A 23,391-nucleotide genomic window follows, 5' to 3' on the forward strand; every position below is an offset into this window, starting at 1 on the left:
ATAAATTGTTACATCTGAAGATCTCTTCCAGTTCCTTCATTGTTGTTCTGCCAAGTGCCAGTCTGTGTCTTATTCCTGGCTGCTGGATCCTTTGTTGTTAATAATCGATCCAAGTAGGCAAACGCTGTCTATCACTTTAACATCTTCTCTAGTAATGGTAAAGTTATTGGTGTTTTCCTGATGTCATGACTCTCATCTTCCTCATATTGAAGTCCCATCTTTTCACCCTAAGTCTGTTCTTTAACTTTCCTTATAAGGGCCCTCAGGTCTTCCTAATTTTCTGCTGTGAATGTTGAGTCATCTGCATATCAAAGGTTATTGATGTTTCTTCAACTAATCTCGAATCATTGATCATCTCTGTCCAGTCCTGTTTATCTCACTATATGTCTGGTATACAAGCTGAACAGAAATGGTGACAGCAATAAAATGCATTTAAAAAATAGATCACTTTTTTTAGAATAAACAGGAAAATTATCTGCATTGTAACTAATGATTTTACATCCATTCACTTACTCATTCATCCCTAATAATCACTTTTTTATCAGTAACAGGGGGTGATTATTAGGTGAAAGGCAGTACAAACACCCAGGACATGTCCAATGAACAGCATTAGGAAATACACATTTACCAGTCAACTCGCTTATCTGCCCTTTTTTGAGAGATGCAAGAAAACCCACAGACTAAAGAAAACACCAAACTCCTTAAAAATAAAAAAATATATATATATATTTTATATATACTGTGGTACCTTGTAACTCAACGTCCCCGAAAATCAAAATCTTTGAAACTCTTTGTACCCTTAAACTCAACAAACTTTGTTCAGCGTTCGGCTTGAGTGGTGTGGTAATACATCATCAAAGTGCAAATATAAGACAAATCTGCATTTGTGTGGAATAACCATCAGATTCATTCCAAAAGCATCCACATACATCTGTGTTTAGCTGAATTTTCCTTACTGTTTAAGGAAACTTTGCTTATAAGGGCCTTCAGGTCCTCCTGATTTTCTGCTGTGAATGTTGAGTCATCTGCATATCAAAAGTTATTGATGTTTCCTCCACTAATCTCGAATCATTGATCATCTCTGTGCAGTCCTGTTTCTCTCATTATATGTCTGGCATATAACAGACATGGTGACAGCAATAAAATTAAAATGCATTAATACATTATATCAGATGTGTTGTAAATGCAAAATAAACATGTGGATGGATGTGGTTTACCAATTGGAAATTCTTAGTATTTGTCAACACACGTTACAACCCATTATATTGTAGACAAAATACAAAATGATACAGGTCAAACAAGTCTAACAAGATTTGACAGCTAATATGCAGATTAACAACCAATATATAATCTGTATATTATTTATGAGAATGCCTAATGCTGTAATCTGGATTAGGATTATCAGCACATGCATTGTTCAAGGTCCTGCAGTCAGTCCAACACACTAATCTCGGGACCCCCTACAGTTCTGTTTGCTTATTATCCATTTTAATTCACTGATTAATGGTATTTTATTGCCCCTGTTCCAAATGCAATTTGCAGTTTGGAACAGACAAATATGTTTTGCACACAGCAATTGTCTCTATAAGCTTGTTTGACCCACTGCAAGTTTTTCATTTGTTTGTTTTCTTCTAAACTATACCTCTCAAAAAACTATTTGCTACACAGTATTGCCCCTGGGTGTGTGAATGAATGTGTGAGTGTGTGATTTTCTGCATTGTATTGGCACCCTGTCCGTAGTGAATATCTTTCTTGTGCCCAAGTTCCCTAGTGGTAATTGAGTGTTCCTGAGCAGGGTGAACAGTTATTTTGCATAAATGAATGACAAATATATAAAATGTGGCATTTTCTAACAGTACCATGATGGCATTGACTGTGTATTTTATGTGTATGTATTTTTTGCCATGTAGGTTATGTTTCCTGCCTATTATTGCACTACAGCAAAAGAGACATAATTGCTCACATGGATGCTGGATTGTGTGTCTGATGCAGTTTACCAGTGATCTAAGCCATATAGTGCAGAGCTTTTGATCAGGGTTCTGTCTTCCTCCTACTATGTCTTCCTTTCATACAGACTCCATTTTAGCATCTGTTTGATCTTATTGGAAGGTCTGAGAGATTAATCTCATTTTAATTTGAGATTCAATTCTCCCCTGATAGAGTCCGGTTATATTGAAAACTGAGCAGAGGGAGTGTAAATCGAGGAGAGTTTTAGATTGGATATGGATTAGGTCTACCCCTAAAAACAACAACAAATCCAGATGAAAAAAGTCAGGTGTTATGAGCTCCATTCATGTAATAACAATAGGTCATATACACTTGAATGAATAATATGGGTGAATATATATTAAGATGTTGTTCTGCACAGAAACAGCTATCAATATATCAGCAATAAAACAAATAAAGGTATTTTTTGAATCAAAATGAATCAGAATCTCATTTTGAGCAGCCAGACATGCAGTTTTTTGGAATCGCCACTAAGGGGCGCCAAAACGTGGGTTGTGTTTTTAATAAATAACTAATCATCATAATAAGGGAATCCAGAGTAAATAAAAGCAAAGGACGAAAACAGGACAAATATTTGGACATTAAACAACACAGCTCATTGGTTTCTGTCAGCACAAATATCAATTTAAACAGAACTTTAAGTGCTAAATTATCTCTAGGTGCTACCTGGTATAAGTTTGGAAAAACACTGCTGTAGTAAAATGTGTACATTTACTTTGAGGCATTTGGTAAAAGATTTAAGTCAAATTGACTTCAGATCGTATATTATACAAGCTACTGAGGTTTAAGGGCCTTGCAGCTTGGCAGTCCAGGCGTTTGAACCCTCGCCCTTTCGATTGATAGTACAGTACCCTGTTTGCTGAGACTCCCATTCAGCCAGTACGCTTCACCTTCAACACATTTAATGACAGGAAATGAGTAAAAAAAAAAGCCATATTTTTGCCTTATCCTTTGACAAGGGAAATGGTGATTTGTAATCGTAATATGTGAAACCACAGTCTATATGCTTTGGGACTGTGAAACTAATCTCAAATGCCTTGAAAGAAGCTTTTAATGCTGGATTGTTTTTTATACAGATAATATTTTAAACAGTAATAATAATTATAAATCTGTTTTTAAGAGATGTAAAAAAAAAAAAGTGAAAGCTGTTTACAAAAACTGGCTTTCTGTGTAACCCCAACATGATGAGGCTCCAGGTCCATCAGGCTGTTAAAAGTGAAGCTACAGCGCCATCTGCTGGATTAACTAATGTATTGCTTATTACAAACCAAAATAAATATACAGTGAAAAACAACAGCAATCTGTGGATTAACAAGCTGTTGTACGAGCTATTGTACAGTCTTTTTTCTCTAATACAGTTTACAGTTTGGAATAAAACCGCTGCTACACAATTATTATCGTTCAATGATGAATCGGTTCACTGAGTCGGTTCTTTTAGAACGTTTCAGCCAACTGCAATATTCAGTACTAGGAGCTAATACACTTGTAGTAGGGCCAACCGTCGCCTCCTTTATTTCCTTCTCTTAATTCTCTTGTGTAAGCTGTGAATGGTTTATTGACGCATGTTGGAGTATTTGTTCAAGTATAAAATCACTGGGTGTTTTTCAAGAGACCATGTTGTAAAATTCTTAATTCTTTTTTTTTTTTTCTATTTTATTTATGCATTTTCTCCCATTTTCTCCCAATTTAGCATAGTCATACTTTCTTCCGCTGCTGGGGGATCCCTGATCGCAGTTGAGGTGGGTATATTGCTGCCTGCGCCTTCTCCGACCCGCGCGCAGCCCTTAGCGGAACCCTTTTCCACCCATGCATTCTGCACAGACGCCTCTCCATCTGCCAATCAGGGTCCTTACACAGCACCCCACCCACATAGTCCGGTCATCCCGCCCTAGCAGAAATGTGTATGCTACAGGCACTGCCAATTATGCCCGCTACATGGCACCCAGTCGACCGGAGGAGTTCAGAATCTCTGCGCTGGTGTGCTAGCAGAATATCCCGCTGCACCACCTGGGTGCCCATAAAATTCTTAATTCTTAACCTATTCTATGACACAGCAATCTGAATGCAATGTAGAATGTGAATATTTACATAGAATTTCACTCCATGGGAATATTCATATGATTTTTTAATGTTACATGTGGATTTTTACCACTTCATATGCTTACACAGTTTTATTTATAATTTTTTGACACTAATGTAGTTGTGTCCAGTTCCCAGATTGTAGCTTTCTATGCCACTGTACCAACCCTGCCCACACCAATGAGAGCTGCAGATATATCATAACTATCAAATGTCCAATAGTGATATTTTGTACTGCATGATCAGGCAATCAGAAACACAACACTTGGACATCAATCTCAAAATGCCATGCTTTAATCAAAGCACATTTAATTATCAAAATAGTGGATATTACTCAGTTTGATCCCCACCAATTAAAGAACTAGGAAAACTATACATAAAACTAACAAATTAAATCATAAATAATAGTAAGTCAAGCATTGCACATTCTTCACACATTTTCTACTAAATGTACCATAAGAAAGTCAATTCATCTGTATTGTAAATTGAGAAAGACAAAGTAAAAGATAACAGCATATATTTAAGCCCAGAAGCCCATTAAAGGGTTGAGTCTGATCAATAAATATTCACCTCTATGTCTACATCCCATATAGAACAAGGTCCGTTTTGCAATGACACATGGTCTAATAAAAACTATGCCAGTTTTCTCTTTCTAGTTACCTCTCTGGTCAGTCATGCTGCACATTGGTCATTACTGATCATACTAATTAAAGATTGCTAATTTTACATGGAGGTATTATAGAAAAGCGTATCTTGCTAAGTTTAAATATTAAGATTGTCTCAAACCTTACTCAGTCAGCCAGGCATCATATATTTCACACTTTCAACCAAACATTAATAAACAGTTGACAGAATTCTTCCAAATCCACTGTCGTTCATAATCTGGGTACATCCTCAATCCTTTTAAAAATACACATAAATCATTTTAAAAACAGTGGAAGAATGCCAGCAACACTCATAGCTATACAAATATTTTACAGAAAGATTTAACTTTTTCTAAAACATTTTAAAGTGTCCAAAGAATATTGAACAAAAAGTCGTATTCATGGTTGAGCTCGCTGTAGACCTGGTGCATCTGAGGAGTTGATTTTGCCCCGATCATTTCACTCTGTAAAATAAAAAAACAAAACATTTTTTTACTAGAATCAAGAAACATAAGAACCACACAAGCTTCATAAAACTGAAATAAAGTGCATTTAAAAGAGCCACTTGATAAATTAGTTCCTATTCTAGCAACAAAGGGAGGCGGTTATTGTTGAATATTGTTAAATCATTTTGTTCAATCTCTGGAAAGAGTTTCTTTGGATCTATGCATTATCAAAAAATTATGGAAAACTTAGCTAGGCTAGTTAAATATGTTAAGCCTCTCAACCACTCAGTTGATCCAATCCACCACCAAATGAATTATTGTGGTACATTTCTGTATTACGGCTGGACCAATCAAGGGTGATATAATTTTCTGTTCTGCTGTGTGTATAAAATATGGAAGAAGACAACAGGTGGGATGAAACTGATTTACTTCCTCAACGGCATCAAATAAGTAACAACATGCATCTCTGTATATTTTCATTTATATATGGTTGATATGGTGATATTAATAATATGTATATAAAAATGTTGAAATTGTGGCTAAAACTAAGCTGTGGGTAGCACTGTCGCCTCACAGCAAGAAGGTCCTGATTTCTAGTCTTAGGTGGAGTTTGCATGTTCTCCCGTGTCCGCGCCTGAGTGCTCCGGTTTCCTTCTACAGTCCAAAGACATGCAGTCAGGTTAATTGGAGAAATAAAATTGTCCTAGGTGTGTGTGTCCTGTGATAGACTGGCAACCTGTCCAGGGTGTTTCCTACCTTTTGCCCAGTGAATTGCACCCACTGCAACCTTGACCAGGATAAAGCGGTGGTAAAACAGACAGTGAATGAATAAATTAACACCATTTAGGGTGTTAGCTTGGGGTTTTCATGCCTTACCCTGGGTATGGGTGGGTTAAAACGGTTTATAATGCGTTTTTACTCACCTCTGTGATGAGCTGCTTTAGAACAGTCCGCAGTCCTTCAGGTTGTTCTTGATGATGACGTCGGTCACGGCATCGAACACGAACTGCACGTTCTTGGTGTCCGTGGCACAAGTAAAGTGGGTGTAGATTTCTTTGGTGTCCTTCTTCTGGTTTAGGTCCTCAAACTGACTCTGGATAAAGGCAGACGTCTCATCATATGTGCCACCACCTTAGCACAAGAAAAATAAGACAAGAGGATTTCACATACAGTCATAGTCAGTTTATATTCAAATGCGGTATTGAGGAACTATAATGTTTCAACTGTCATCCACACAGTCATCCAAAAACCTTAACAGCAGCATGTCATGGTCTAAATAAACTCCAGCAGAGTCTGTTAAGAAGCCATTTCAAAGCCTTTATGACTCCACCGAATCACAGTAATAGCCACTGTTTAAATAGAACTTTGTCGAATCTACTGTACCTAGGAATGAGTGGCCTGCTTAAATATCCCCATGAACGTTGATCCAAAACGACTCAAAAGATCTAGCTTTGCTAAGTCAGCATCTATGATTCCCCAATATTAATTATTTACTAGGATTTTAACATCATGTTTTACACACTTTGGTTACATTCATGACAAGATTCATCAGTTGTTAAACACAGTCATGGACAATTTAGCATTTCCAATAAACCTCACTCGCATGTCTTTGGACTGTGGGAGGAAACCTATGCAAACATAGGGAGAACATGCAAACTCCACACTCCGCCCCACCTGGGGACCGAACCCAGGACCTTCTTGCTGTGAGGAGACTGTGCTACCCACCGAGCCACCGTGCCACCCATTCCCAATATTAAAAAGACTTGAGAAAACCAGGATTTATGAGAGGGTGGCAAGACCAAAAGTACCATTTAAAGAGTTGCATTTTTAAACCAAAGAGCCACATGTGGCCCTAGACAATCAACTTCCAAAAAAAGTCATCCTTAAACAACAGATTTCTGCAATTATTGGACTTCTAATTTGAGTATTCCTTTACCCAGTGGATAGAAAGCATACCAGTGTAGTCTGGGAAGCAGATTGAGAGCGGGCTTTTCTTCACTTTCTCCTCAAACAAATCTTTCTTATTCAGGAAGAGGATGATTGACGTCTCCTCAAACCACTTGTTGTTGCAGATGCTATCAAACAGCTTCATACTCTCGTGCATGCGGTTCTGAAGAACAGAAAACGAGAGATCAGTACAGCAGCTGCTGGGAAACATTTTTACCATATTCAGATGAAGTCAGGAGAGGTGATATTAAGAGTAAGGAAGGAAGTTTAAGGCTTTTTTAGGTACCATTTCTTCATCCTCAGCCAGGACCAGGTCATAGTCACTTAAAGATGAGCAGAAAATGATTGCAGTGACACCTTCAAAGCAGTGAATCCATTTCTTTCTCTCTGATCGCTGGCCACCCACATCAAACATTCTGCCAGGAAAGAATTGTATTTCTATTAATTAAGGCTTGAGTACAAATTCTTTAGATTTTTAAATTCTACAGATTTACCAAGGATTTGGAGGAAAAAATACATCCTGAGTGTTTTTGTATTTCAAACATTGGCTAAAACATTGGCTTGTTCTTTTTCAAAGCTTCATAGAATGCTGCATTATTTATCCACCTTGTAACTCAAGAAACATTCTGGCTTTAGCTCGGCCATTATTTGATTGACATATACATAGAATTTGTGTTCTGCTTTACCCCTGCTTGCAATGTATTCATAAAAATCCGTACTATTGAACACCCCGGTTCGAACCTCGGCTACCAGTCGGCAGGGCGCCATCAAGCAGACACAAGTGGCAGTGCCTACAGCAGACACAAATTGGCCACCGTGTCTGCTGGGTGGGGAAATGACTGGACTAAGTGGGTGGGGTCTTCAAACGCTGTTCAAGGACCCTGGTTAGTGGACAGAGGCGTCTGTGCAGAAGCATGGGCGTAAAGAAAGGGTCCACTAGGACTGTGCACGCATCGGAGGGCATGTGAGCAGCAATATACCCTCCTCGAAAGCAATCAGGGATCCATAGCAGTGGAAGACAAATTGACCACGGGGGAAAAAGGGAAAAAAAATGCATAAATAAATTACATTAAAAAATCCATACTATACTTTTAATGTTAATAAACAATTAGTCAAATAACACTGTCATACAAATGCAAAATGCAGCAACTACAATTTTAATTTACACTAGTCATTTTTTCCTTTTACAAAAATAACAAAAAATTAGTTTTCCGGGGTGACGGTTCAAAATTGCTTAAAAAAATTAAAAAATATACTGCAATGTGCTAACAGATATTCATCCTGTGCTAATGCAGACAGATTACTGGCCCATTCATGTGAAATAATTTATCATTTTGAATATTATTTTAAGTTTTTGGTATATTAAAGAATTTGGAATTGTACTTATTTTCATTACTCCCATTTCCTTACAGCCGAAACGTAAAGACCACCTGCCTAATATGCTGGCAAAACGCTGTAACCCACAGAGAGTATCTGATAGCAAAACATTTCCAGCAGGTGAATCATGCTACAGAGCAACCTGGCGTCATCTCTTTCATGGGTAAACAATGAACATGTGCCCAGATGTTCACATGTGCCCAGACAACCTTCTTCAATTACTCCCCTGTCCAGTTCTGTTACCTGCATGCCCACTGTAGGTGCTATCAATGGTGTACAAAAGCTAGCATGGGCACTGTGACTGTCTTGCAACTACATTAAGTATTTAAATGATCTTCAATTTGAGCCACAGTAGCTCTTTTGTTAGTCTGTATCAGGCATGTAGCCCTCAAGTCATCTGGAATCAATGAGTCTTTGCTGCCCAAAAACCTGTCAGCGGTTTATGGGTGGTCATTCATCAGATCACTGTTGGTGGGTAATAACCATGGCAGCCTGTGAGCACTGAGCACCCATTGCTGTTAAAGATACTTCATTATGTCTGGCCATAATGTTTTGGCCCTTATCAAAATAGATTTATTAATTTATTAGGATTTATAACGCCATGTTTTACACACTTTGGTTACATTCATGACAGGACAGGCGATTACTTGTTACACAAGATTAATCAGTACCAGTTTTTAAAAAAGTGACGAACAATTTTGTATCTCCAATTCACCACATTTGCATGTCTTTGGATTGTGGGAGGAATCTGGAGCTCCAGGAGGAAACCCACACAGACACGGGGAGAACATGCAAACTCCACACTGAAAGGCTCCACCTGGGAATCAAACCCAGGACCTTCTCGCTGTGAGGTATCAAAGTAGATAACTGTAGGAACAATGTCCACACAGCATAAATTACACCACTTATGCACAAATGAAAGCATTGTAGCATTGGTAAAGATTTGTAAGTACATACAATATTACTGAGGTCTTTTCTGTGGTTTGCCTATACAATGCAGAGTATCAGGCCTGACATCAGCACTCAGTATAACATCTCATTACTGGAAACAAAATAATGCATTCCAAGAAATACAGCAGGAAGAGATATTTACATAAATGCTTTAACAGCCACATGAATTGTAGAATTAATACAAGTCGTCTGATTTCCATAGTCATAGTCATATCTTTCAACTATTTTTAATGGAATTCTACACATCTTATTATTTAAATGAGGTTCAATCTTTCAGAACCCAAAAACATTAAGATTTTATCGCCTTTAATCATGTATTCTAGCTGAGTGTATGAAATAGAGGGTGTTTGGAATACAAAAATATTGTTTATTTGCAGTTTCTATAAAATTATGTAAAGTTGTGAAGTATCAAGCTGATTGAAAAAGGCTCAGGATATTTTGTGAGCTGTTAAAGAGGTTCTGGGGTCTCAGGGACCCTAAACAGAAAATAACGGTTAATCAGAATCATAAACAAAGTCGATTTTTTGACATTCAAGAACTTTTAACACCATCTACTTAATAATCTAAGTGGCTGTAACCCACAATAAACTTACAGTTATTAATAACATTTACTTTTGTAATTTTCTTTAGGACAAAAAACTATAGGCTGACCTTTTCCCAACCTTGGCAATGCGACCACTGTTTCATGTTATTTGTAATAAGTGTAACAATCCCAACCCTTTTGTTTGTTTGTTTATTAGGATTTTAACATCATGTTTTACACTTTGGTTACATGCATGACAGGAACGGTAGTTACTCATTACACAAGATTCATCAGTTCACAAGGTTATATCAAACACAGTCCTGGACAATTTTGTATCTCCATTTCACCTCACTTGCATGTCTTTGGACTGTGGGAGGAATCTGGAGCTCCCGGAGGAAACCCACGCAGACACAGGGAGAACATGCAAACTCCGCACAGAAAGGACCCGGACCGCCCCACCTCGGGACCGAACCATTGACATGCTAATAAAAAGTTTGATCAGATATTTTTGCCATTTTGCCCACACCTACTTCGAAGGATTCCAATCTGTAATCATATCTGTAATCATAGGTCACATCACTTTTAAGTTCAGATGTAAACATAAAGGGAGTTAAGGCTGACACGTCCTAAAATTCAACAGAATTAACACACAACACACCCTTATGTTCGTTCAGACAATAAGCCCAGATACAGAAAACACCACACGCACATCACAACTGGCATGCAACATGCAAACAATGCTCGCCACCACAGCATTTTAATACTTCATCATATCTCTGAGTAATGGCGAGCTGGCAGGCACCAGTAGTTAGCTGGGTCAGTGGTTCAATTAATCAATTAATGGAGGTACTCACTTGAAGTGAAGATCCTTGAAAGTGAAGTGGGTCTCAACAATACCCGTGGTCTTCACTCGGGTCCTCAGTACATCCTGCTGAGTGGGGACATATGAAGGGCTGGATATCCTTTCTAAATCGTTCAGGTAGCTAAGAACAAAAGAAAAAAATGAAATAGACGTATCAGTGCTGATTTAAAGAAGTGACTGCCTTTGCTTTTGACACCGCTTTTTTAAATCTGCTTTCTGTTTAGATCAGCCTGAGGATTACATAAGATAAAACTATAATTAATGATTTTAGTATTTGTACCACTGCTGCTAAAGGTCTGAGAGGAAGAGAGTGCTTTGTCTGTGGGTTTATCACATGCAAAAAGTTTGGTTTGGTTACATCATACTTCTCAATACACATCCATGTTGTTTGCATTTTTGCCTATTTGAATAAAATTGATTTGAATCTGGATGGAGATCACTGAACACACAGCCCAAAAAGAACATATTAAATATGTTCCCCATCTCAAAGGCAAACTTCAGAATGTACAAAATGCTGTTGCTGTTAATAGAAACTATAAGGAAAAACAAAAATAATGAAAATAAAAAAGGATAACCCTATACTATAATGTTTAACTGTATTCTAGAAAAATTAAGGAATTAAGTTACATTTTCCACTTGGGTCTAGATTTCACTGGTATTTCACAGCACATTACAGCAAGTCTTTTATCAGAGGATTTAAAATATCTGTTATTATATTCAATAGTTGTTAATGAAGCTACTGTTAGAATTAAAGCAAATTTGCATTCAACATCAGTAAATTTTTTACTCTAATTTCAGGTTGTTATTATTATAACAGTTAATCCGTTATAGGATCATTTTTTGCAGGAATTCTGTACCTCTTACACAGAAATAAATATTATTAAAGATCCTCATAGACTCAATCAGATTGACATCACACGGCAAACAAATGTACTCCCAGGTGTTTCCATGCCACTTATGCATTACTTTCATCTGGGAAGCTTCTGCTCTGCTGTGTGTTTTCGCTGGGTTGTATTTCAGGTAAAAATTCTGTCAGACTTACATTGTATGAGGTGGAAAGTTCATATCTAAATAAATTATTTAAATATAAACAGTACAAAGACAAGATATGTATAGTTAATCCTGTTAATTGTTGCTTTTTGCAAATACATACTCATTCCAAAACTTAAGTCTGCAACACGTATAAAAGTTTGCATTCACAACAAAAAAGTATTGGTTTTAATCTTGATTATGATGTACTCATGCTTGGGTATAAAAGTCCTTTATTAGCAAGGATGGATCAAGGGTTGACACTTATAAACTGAATTACAAATAATCCAACAGTTTAAAAACATTGATCCTTAATCAGTGTTCTTCAGGATTTTACCCTCCACAGGGCACAATATCATCAAACGTTTTGAAAAATATCTCTGGAAAACTACTACTGAAGACTTGTGACCTTAAATCCTTCTGACATCACCATAATAAAAACTGGCTTGCTTTTGTTATGGATATTACTACATGGGTTTAGGAATACTTTGGCAAACCATAGTCAATAAACAATACTTGTCACTACACCCACAATATTGTGTTTAAAATGAATAGATGTCATGTTCTCCAGACCACAGTAAAAAGGACCATACAGATTCAAAGGCCAGGATCTATCAGGGTCTAGGGGTATTTTAGTGTCGGGAACAGGGGTGTCCACTAAAAGTGTGTAGTGCATAAACAAATGTCACAACAAAGCCCCATAAGGTTGTGCAGCCGGAAGAATTGCATTACTTTCTTTATACACAAAAATGTGTACTTTTAAAAACTGGATCACTTGGCTTCAGACCAAACCCTTCATAAAGAATTGTTTAAATAAAAATTTATTTATCACATAGCACACAAAATGCTTTTGTTCCAACTTGGGTGGAACAGTGGTAAATCCTGCTAGCCCACTACCACATAGATTCAAGGTTCCAATCTTAGAGGAGAGCAGCAAACAGCCAAGCCAATTTAGTTACTAGCTGGACCCAGTGTCTCCAGTGGTGCTTGACCCACTGCAACACTGGTCAGGATTAGGTGGTCTATAAATGTGTCCATGCTTTAGGACCACCACACATTTACTTAAGTGGGAAAATGCACCACCGAGCAAACCCCAAAACTAATGCTAACCACTCTCTTAATTTTCATTTTCATGTTTTACAACTACTTTAACCTGGTCAGGGTCACGGTGGGCACAGCTTCCCAGGAATCACTGAGCGCAATGCAGTAACACACCCCAGACAGGGTGCCAATCCATCACTGGGCCTTGGCCATCCCCTTCCTTAGACATAGCCAATCATGGCTGTATATAGACACCAGACCAGCTAATAGCTTTGCTGGGGATTTGAACATTGAATCCCAGCAGTAGTGGGATAGCATAAAGTACAGCTACGCCACCCACCACCCATAACTTTTCTCCTCATAAGATATTTAAACAGTAAATCACTTTTTCTGAGATTCACTGTTATGTTTGAACTTCATTAATTAAAATAAAAAGAAAGCTAGGACCATTTTGAGGACTTACTATGAAGCAGAGTCGTTGAGCTGGTACTCTCTGGAGCGGCCGAAGCATACCTGCACACCTCCGTCTGCCCAGAGCCGCTTTATGATGCCGGCCAGCTCTGGGGTCATTATGCCCTCATCAGCCTGGCTTGACAATGCAAACAACTGTCTGGCATCATCCTGCAGTGCACACACACACACACACAATACAATTAGCAAGTCTGAGCATCTATAATCCTTCTATTAAGTGCTTATGATGCTTGGTGTGTTATCGCTACCAATTAAACGCTCGCTGTATATTAGTCGTAACTGGGAAGAGGCTAACGAATATGCAAATCCTCTCCTTTGCACTCAAAGAAGCACTTACAGCGCGAGCAGCATCAGCAAACTCGATCTGCAGACGCCCCAGGGCCCTTATGATAACCATCGTGGAGTGGATGGTGTTGCTGTAGACCACGGCTCTGAACTGATTGCACTCCTCTTCCGAATAGCCCGACTCGTGGATAATTCTGAGTGGAAACAGACCAGCAGAGACATGATTAGTATTGAATTCAAACCACAGCTTAATAAAATCCGTTATGATCACAAGAAGTCAATTTCTTTGGATGGTAAAGGTGCACTGGGTAGATTTTAGTTGTGACAATGTGAACTAAAATAGCTTTAAAACTATTTGGCTATTTATCATAGTAATCCACCATGTCTGCATTTGTGGAATGCAGGGTCTTTTGAGGCATGTCCACATTTTTTTCCATTCACAATCTCCATGCTCCTCTACTTCTATACAGGCGCCTCAGGCTGCTAACCAGGGTCCTTACACAGCGTTAAAAACCCCACCCAATTATTAGTTCAGTCTTTCCCACGCAGCAGACTAGTGGCTAATTTTCTCTGCTGCAGGCACTGGCAGTTGTGCCTGCTAGGGGGCGCCCAGCCGATTGGTAGGAGAGCTGCAATTCAAACTAGGGAAGTTCAGACCACATTATTTTTTTATTGTTGTTTTTAACAATTAGACTTTATCATGTTTTACTATTTTTTTCTATTTCATCTGTAGGCTCTACAAACATTTTACCATTGCACCCTTAATATGATTCTATTCACAGAAAAAAATGACTTACTTCATCTGTTTGACAATTGTGCTTTTCCCAGATTCACCAGATCCTAAAAGTAGCAACAGAAAGAAAATAATTATTTATAAGTCTGTAGTGAAATAAAATAACACCCTTCCTTTCTCTCCATGAAGGGTCGGAGCAGGTGGCATTTTGCATATTTAAAAAAAAAATTTCCCTTTCAGCTGCTCCCTTATTTAGAGGTTGCCACAGCAGATCATTCTGGTCCACATACCTGATTTGGCACAGTTTTTATGCAGGATGCCCTTCCTAGCTCAACCCTCCTTATTTTTATCTGGGCCTGGGACAGTCACTAAGAGCACACTGACAAGTGCACCTTCCAATGACTAGGCAGTTCAGCTACTCGCCAATAAATCAGACATAGCCAATATAGCACCACTGACATTCAAACCCCAGAGGGCTAGCATGTTTAATCTCTAAGCTACCCAAGTGTCTCTTGATCATTCAGTTTTACCTACATAAGCTTAGAACTTTATGGCTTCAGACTGCAAAAGGCTGTTAACTGTTCCAGCATGGCTGTGCAGCTATGGACAAAACAAAGGTCCATCAAGACATACAAAGGAACTCCCGTGGCCTGCACAGAGCCCAGACCTCTACCCCAGTAAACACTGTTATGAACTGGAACACGGATTGCAAGCCAGGCCTTCTCATTCTAGCTTTTTGACTAATGGGCACAGATTTCCATGGACACACTCGTAAAAAACCCTCCCAGAAGAGTGCAGGCTGTTATAGCTGCCAATGAACAGGTTCAACTTTTTTGTTGTCTATGGCTTTTGAATGGGGTGTCAGAAAAGCTCATAGTCAGATGTACACACTTTAGGAACTAAGAATTTAGACCGACAAATTTTGACCAAGTAATAATTGAATAATAATTGTGTGAATGTCAGCAAAAGAAATTAATAAATTAGCTGTGATTAAAAATGACACTTCGGGTAAATCAGTTAAATCTCTAATAATAATTTAGAGAGTTTGGGTGGCACAGAGGCAAAAAACGCTAGCCCATCTCGATGGAGAACCAGGGTTCGAATATTAGTGGTGCTGTTGGCTGGTTGGGTGTCTACACAGACATGAGTGGCCATCAGTGCACTCTCAGTGCTGGTCCCAGACCCAGATAAAAATAAGGAGGGTTACATCAGAAAGGGTATCTGGTGTAAAAACTGTACCAAAACAGGTATGTGGACCAGAATGATCCGCTGTGGCAACCCCTACTGGAGCAGCCGTTAGAATTTTTTTTAAACAGCTAATAATTTAAATGTATAACTGAAGACTGAATACTATAAATTCCATTTCAGCTTTCAAATGAAAGAAAAACAGTGGAATGGAAACAGTCTTTTTTTAAAAAGACAGTGGAATGTCAGTGCTTTAATGACTTTCTTTTAAAAAAGTTTTATTAAAAACAAGATCACCACAAATTGCCATCATGTTGTTGGGTGGTTAAGACTCACTGACGCCAGAGGACATAAAGGTTATGACGTCTGGTACAGACCAACAGAGGAGCTACTGTGGCTCAAATTGCAGATGATTTTAATACTGGTAATGAGGTGAATGTGTCACAACACACAGTGCATCAAACCCTTCCGTATATGGAGCTGCATAGTCAAATTGCCCATGCTAACTCTTGTCCACCATCAAAAGCACCTATAATGGGCACGCAATCATCGAAACTGGACATCAGAGCAACAAAAAAAGTTTGACTGTTACAAATCCAGTTTTCTCATAGATCATGTAGATGGTCCGATAGCAGTACGGTCCAGCTTGCAATGGTGCAAGATAACACATGACTCCTTCAGGTATCTTGTGTAGGCCATGTCTCTTGGGACTGGGGAGTATAGAGCTGTTTTGAAAGCATATTTGGTTGATAAGTTTTCCTCACTGAATGAAAGCATCCTTAGTTAGTGTGCAAATGCAGTCCTGTTGCATGATTACTGTGGAATGTCTTGAAATCTTTGGCTTATTTGATACAAGAGTGTGTGTTTTTTTTTTGCAATATAAGTTTTAGAAGTGTAAATGATATTCATTTTCAGATTAGAGAAAAAAGTTGATCTGTGACTCCGCCCACTTTCCTGCTCTCTCTGTTCTAGAAGCTTCCCTTAGCAGAGAAACTAACACAATGCAAAATCTTCCAATGACTGAGATGTGTCCTAGTACAATGTAATTGGAGTTCACCTGTTGCAGAGATGGGAGAACTTGTTAAACAGAGAACTATCTCTGTAGCAGGCCTTTACGGAAAAGTGCCAAAAGAGAAGCCAATTGTAAGCTGACGTTTGCTAAACAGCAGGTAAAGGACTCATAAGTAGTCAAGTACAGGAAGAACTTGGGAACAATGACCCAAAGCATATAGCCAAAAAAGTCTCTGAATGTCCTTGAGTGGCCCAGGCAGAGACCAGCCCAGAGACCCAGTCAGACCCCATCAAACATCTGTGGAGATGCCTGATGATGAAAGTTCTTTGACCAACACCATACAAGCTGGCGGAGCTTCCGAGGACTGCCATGACAAATGGGATAAACTGCCCAAATCCAGTTGTGCAAAGATTGCAGAAATGAATTTATGAAGACAGCTACCAAGTAAAGGGTCTAAATATTTTTTGGTAGAACAGAAAGCAATAAACCTTTTTAGCAGCCACCTAAACGGTATCAAAGCTTAAAATCCAAACAAAGCCGTAAGAGTGTCAACCTGACAAGGCTGATCACGACCTGGCTACAAAGAAACCAAGACAAATCATACAAAGCTTAAATAGTTTACACATCCATTGATAATGACTACATCTGGGGACATCTTTGTGACATAAATAAGGCTAGTTTGACTGCATCTATTACAAAGTACATAAAACTGTCAACCTGTGCTGAGAGGAAATTCAGAAAATTTGTCTGGATAGCAAGCTAGCTTTACTTTGCTGGCTTTACAAGCTTACTTCTTTGTCATTATAATCAACAACAAAGTCATATCCAGCTTTAAGGTGGCAACTTTGGAACCCTCTTATCTTTTCTGTACAGCAGCCACTAACTTCATGGTTAAATTTTGGTTCTTGTATTACATCTGACCAACTGAACAAATCTTCTTAGTTTTTCTTTTAATCTGTTTTAAGTATTATGTAATGGGTGCAGTCAAGCTAGCCCTTTTTATTTGGGCACCAGTTATAGTCAATCATAATCTGAATTAGAAGGCCATGCTACAGTGTTAAAAGACATTATAAAACTTCAAATTAATACTCTACATTGCTGTTTGCATTTATATATATGACACAAGTTTATGGACAAAACATGTTGTGTGTGTTCCAATCATTCAGTCACAAAAAAAGAACATCATGGTTAGTTGGTAGCTCTAACTGGTGTATAGATTTGAATAAAGCCAGTGAATAAGTTCACTCTCTGTGTTGACTGATTCTGGCATGAGTGTTTCAATTAGTCACTGCCCCTTCCCCAGAGGCTTTCTGAGGATGGCCCAAGGGGGTCTGCAAAATACTCTCAGGAGTCCCAAAGCACAAACAACAATTAAGCACACTCAGCATCTTATACATATGACTCAAAACACAACAGCTCAAAACTGCAGGGCCCAGAGGCACAGCCACGCAAGTACTGATCAACGCCAAGGGAGCGAATGAGTCCGCATCTTCTGGCTGCGTTGTTTATCCACTTCTGCGTTGTTTATCCTATAGGCCTTTTATCTCATGGGTACCAGCAAAAGGAACCGAAGGTAATCTATAAAATGTGAGATCTGGAGAAAGTAATGAACCATCAAGTGGTGAAAAATCTTGAGTGGATTTGAATAAAACTATGCTGATTTGATTTGCAAAAAAAGGATCCGTCATTGAGCATTCATCATAAAGCTTTCAAACCTCAAATAATGACTTGCTAATAAAATGACAAAATTTTCCATCTATGCTTTAAGTAATCTGGTTAATGTGCAAGTCAGAGACATCTATCCAGTCTTGTCTTTTTTGAAGAAAATCAATAGAAGATGATGTGATTAGACATAGCAGTCTAATACACTAGCCCACCACCGCTAAGATTCGGGTTAGAATCCCGGCAGTGGTATCAGCCGACAATCTACACAGACATAGTTGGCAATGGGGGAGATGGCCAAAGCCCTGCGATAGACTGGTGCCCTGTCCAGGATGTTCCTGCCTTTTGCCTAGTGTTTCTTAAACCCTCCATGACCCTGACTGGGAAAAAGTGTTTGATAAAATGTAATAAAAACATTTATTTGACATACATAATAAAATGGCACAATTAAACTTTTTTCATTGATTATTGAGAGGTTTAATAAGATTATATAAAAAATATTCTAGAGGTCGCAATTTTACAGCAGTTATGAAAATCACCCCCTTCCTTACCTCAGAGCCAATAAGTTGTACCTGTTTGTATTTTTTATTTATGCAACCCCAAAAATTTTTCCCAATCTAGTTGTATCCAATTGCCCAATCGTATTTTACCTCTGCTACTGTAGACCTCCACTCCTGACCAAAGAGGGCCATAGATAACAAATGCCCCCCTCTGACATGTGTGCAGTACCCGACCACTTCTTTTCACCTGCACGAGTCGGGTTCATATGAGGATCCGTATCGCACACTGAGAGTAATGCACTGATCTCCATTATTCCCCGTCTCTGTGCAGGAGCCATCGATCAGCCAGCAGAAGCCGTAACTGCAACAGTTATTAGAAACCCCCCAGGACAAGCCTACTATTGTCTATATAGGTGCCTGACCAGCTGATGGCAAACCTGAAATTCAAACGTGCAAGTTCAAAACGTCACTTTTAAGTGCTGTGGCACCTCACCGACCAAATTGTACCTGTTTGGACACCCGGCCAGGTCAATAGCTCTCGAGATTCTAACTCGGGAGCTTAAAATCCCAGTGGTGGTGGGATGGCGAATTAGAATTCTGCACCACCCGAGCACCCTGAGACAGCCATAATATCTACCATAGCATAAAGTCTGGGTATGCCTGGGTATGGAAGTAAAACACAAAATAGTAGATTAAAATGGTAAGGCCTCTTAGACCTTTAGATAGTACATCAACATAACGCTTTTAAACACAGTTGGGAATTTCCCACCCACCCCAGCCATTAAAAACAGAAATCATTCAACAAGTATGAGCTGCATGTAACCTCGAACAATAATTTCGCCTTTTGTTTGGTTTGCTCCACTTGCCACTTTTATGGCATGGTAATTCAAGCTGGCTATTTAGTTACTAAGCAACATCCCAAAGCCTGAGAAACACACAGTGAATCCTGAAGGCAGAAGTGTAAGACCCAGTAACAGCTGCCAGCATGAACATCCTCACCAAAAGGTTTCACACGTCTTAATTCAAATCTCCAACAACTGGCAACAAAACATTCCAGGTGTTTAAACAGCTTGCTACAAAGAAACTTGACGTCCATTCTAGGGCATCACACATTTACCAATTCACTCAAATCTTTATAAATAGTGCCAGTCTAAAGCAGCCAATCCCTATACTGGCATACTTTTGTGAACATCTTGAGATTCAATTATTTTAATATGAACAATTTAGGGTAGTTGTGATGCATTTATTTGTAATAAATAAACATCTACGTGTACAGTACAATAAAATTCTTCTTCCAATTATTCCAGCTTGTTTGGAAGCTGGTCAGACATTGTACTGCACCCCTGGAGTAGTAATGGTTAAGAGCCTTGCTCAAGGGCCCAATAGTGGCTGCATGGAAGAGCTGGGGTTCAAACCCAGAACCTTCCAAATGATAGCCCAAAGCTCTACCCACTAAGCCACAACTGTCCAAAAACCTTTTTGCACCAACAAAACTAAATTGAACCGTCAACAAACATGTAACCCCCACAACAAACCACTATTAAACAGAGCAACTAATTAATCCTTTCCTATGGGGCTTGTATGTGTATTGCCCAGTTGATAAATAAATTAATTCCCAAAAGCCTAATAAACATGCTTCCAGCTGTTAGACTCCAAGCTAAGTTCAGGCTTCAAAGCTTGACAGTGAATGTAGTTCAAAATTTTAGCAGGTCAGACTTCAGTTCAACATTTCAGCCTCTTAATTCCAACACAGCAAAGAAATACAATCAGGATAACGAAATAAATCACTAAACTCCTGTGAGCACTTCAGTGAAAACAACACATTCATCTTGATCTTGATCTAAATTTCATTTTTGCCTTTTATCATACATTTACAATACATATACAATATTTCAATTATTTTATGCAGTCATTGTACACTAAATTATGTTAACACCACTGATTATTATTAAATTCAAGAGTTTTAAGCCACACCCATTGCTAACGGGTGTAAGTCACTTACAAATCAATTACAGAAGGTAAACTATATGCTTCCATATTTGTAGTAATACAGTATATTAATGCCCATGGTTTCAAATGGGTTTTCCAACCAGCTCATGATTAGGTCCACATACATTTGGTCATGTAGTGTATATGGAGGTGTAACTTTGCTGCCTGTATCTGAAAGGAGTGATATAGCATTCTCAACCTTATTCATACCTACCACATATAAAGCATAGGACCTAATACCTCGAAAAGTAATTTTAATTGTTTACTTGTACAGAAATTGAAAATTGGAAAACAGGTATACTGAAAACTCAAAAATGATTTTAGGAAATTACAAGGGCAGTATAAAAGTCTTGCCCAACACTTTCCATTGTTTTATAGGAATAATATTAAACTACTGTACACTAGAGATATAGTAATAAAAAATTACCATTCAAAACACATACAGTACTCTGTCCATTATTACTAAATAACTTTTCAGACCATTGCCATTTTGTTACACAGTCTTTGTAACATATTTGTTTTTAATTATAAAGATAATAATACAATTTTATAGATGAATTTCAAATGGTTTCCTATTAAAGTGGGAAACAATGGGTTTGACACCACATTTATTGCAATTTTAAACACAATCGACAGACATTTGAGATTTGGTTTACATGTTCTTTCACAAGTAAGCTAAATAAAGTTGTATTTTGTGGATTTTACAGACCTTTAAAGCCACAGATAGGCATCTGTGAAAGAAACATATCTACCCAGTATGGGATTTCTGTTATTTTTGACATTGCCTTGACCTATAACCCAAGTAAAGCAGTCTGTCTTTATTAAATTGACTATTCGTTAACTAGGCTGCCAACTTTAGTGTTCTAAATTGAGTAAAAAAAATCTAATTTGGTTGTCTATTGAAAATTATTACATTGTTAGAAAGTCATCAGTAGCTTTAAACTGGTAAATTGAATCTATTAAGTTAGGAAAGTAACATTTTACTGTTATTGCAATAATTAAATCCCAAATGCCTCCTAGCTCCCTATTTTAGCACACTATTAAGAAAACAAAATAATGGATTTAACACCATATGCAGGGCCCTATGTTTTTATACGAAGAAAATTGGGATACAGTTTGGAAGTCGTTTCAAAAAGTTATAAGATAATGATAATTATTATTAGTTACAATAATAATAATAATAATAATAACAGCTTTGCAGTTAACACTTGTCATTATTGTTGCTATGGCTGAATCCCAAATGTCTTTCACCTGCCTACATCAGTAGACTAGATTGACAATGAAATGATGAAATCAAACACCAAACGTAGAGCGCTATATACAAAAGCAGAGATGTTTGGGATTTAACCCTTATTGTAGGAAAAGTGAACGTTACATTCTAAATCACTAGGATGGACAACTTACCAAGCAGTAGTAGTTTGACCTCTCTGGCAGCTTTTTCTCCATCGTTCCGTAAATTCTTGTCGATCTGTCTACTTTTGTCATTAGCAGATTTATCACCACTCTGTATGCACCCCATCTTCAGGAGTTGTTCTTACCTCTTTTAAACAGTGGTTACGAATAAAAAAAATCAACATGCACAAACTTCTAATGAAATGTGCCACCTGAAGGTCCTATTTTCCTGCCCTGTAATAAAACTAGTCAACTAACTGTGCTTCAATAACCCGTTCAGTCAAAAATATCAGAATAACGTATTAGGTAAAAGCCTGACTGTAAATTAACCTAACGCATTACGGTTCATGTTCGGTTCCTAATAAAGTGAGGAAGATGATGGTGATGCCGAAACAACCGGCTGTGAAATGCTGGTAAGCGTCTTCAACTGAGCGCACGATGAATGAATCAAACCTCGCTTCCTGCTCTTTTCATAAGCGTGTCCGCCCCTGAGCTCACACCCTCACTCCCTTACTCCCTTACATTCACTCCCTCACTCCCTCACTCACTCACTCACATTTACACCCTCACTAACATACTCACTCATATACCCACTTACATTCACTCCCTCACTCCCTCACTCACTCACTCACATTTACACCCTCACTAACATACTAACATCCTCACTCATTTACCCACTCACATTCACTCCCTCACTCACTCACATTTACACCCTCACTAACATACTCACTAACATCCTCACTCATTTACCCACTCACATTCACTCCCTCACTCACTCACATTTACACCCTCACTAACATACTCACTAACATCCTCACTCATTTACCCACTCACATTCACTCCCTCACTCACTCACATTTACACCCTCACTAACATACTCACTAACATCCTCACTCATTTACCCACTCACATTCACTCCCTCACTCACTCACATTTACACCCTCACTAACATACTCACTAACATCCTCACTCATTTACTCACTCACATTCACTCCCTCACTCACTCACATTTACACCCTCACTAACATACTAACATCCTCACTCATTTACCCACTCACATTCACTCCCTCACTCACTCACATTTACACCCTCACTAACATACTAACATCCTCACTCATTTACCCACTCACATTCACTCCCTCACTCACTCACATTTACACCCTCACTAACATACTCACTAACATCCTCACTCATTTACCCACTCACATTCACTCCCTCACTCACTCACATTTACACCCTCACTAACATACTCACTA

The 23,391-nt window shown here is 38.4% G+C and overlaps 1 protein-coding gene across 1 annotated transcript; it reads right to left on the minus strand.

The window, feature by feature from the left end:
• Window positions 1–5,149: 5,149 nt before the first annotated feature.
• gnaia (guanine nucleotide binding protein (G protein), alpha inhibiting activity polypeptide a) lies at window positions 5,150–22,262 on the minus strand. Its single transcript, XM_063000051.1, has 9 exons — window positions 22,148–22,262; window positions 14,460–14,502; window positions 13,715–13,856; window positions 13,370–13,527; window positions 10,829–10,957; window positions 7,410–7,539; window positions 7,133–7,286; window positions 6,100–6,307; window positions 5,150–5,194 (listed from the first exon to the last, which is right to left on the minus strand). The coding sequence occupies exons 1-8, from the start codon at window positions 22,260–22,262 to the stop codon at window positions 6,117–6,119; spliced, it is 1,062 nt and encodes a 353-aa protein (XP_062856121.1). The 3' UTR covers window positions 5,150–5,194; window positions 6,100–6,116.
• Window positions 22,263–23,391: the final 1,129 nt, after the last annotated feature.

Source organism: Trichomycterus rosablanca, chromosome 8 (genome assembly GCF_030014385.1).
Source record: "Trichomycterus rosablanca isolate fTriRos1 chromosome 8, fTriRos1.hap1, whole genome shotgun sequence".
In the NCBI taxonomy this organism is placed as follows: Eukaryota; Metazoa; Chordata; class Actinopteri; order Siluriformes; family Trichomycteridae; genus Trichomycterus; species Trichomycterus rosablanca.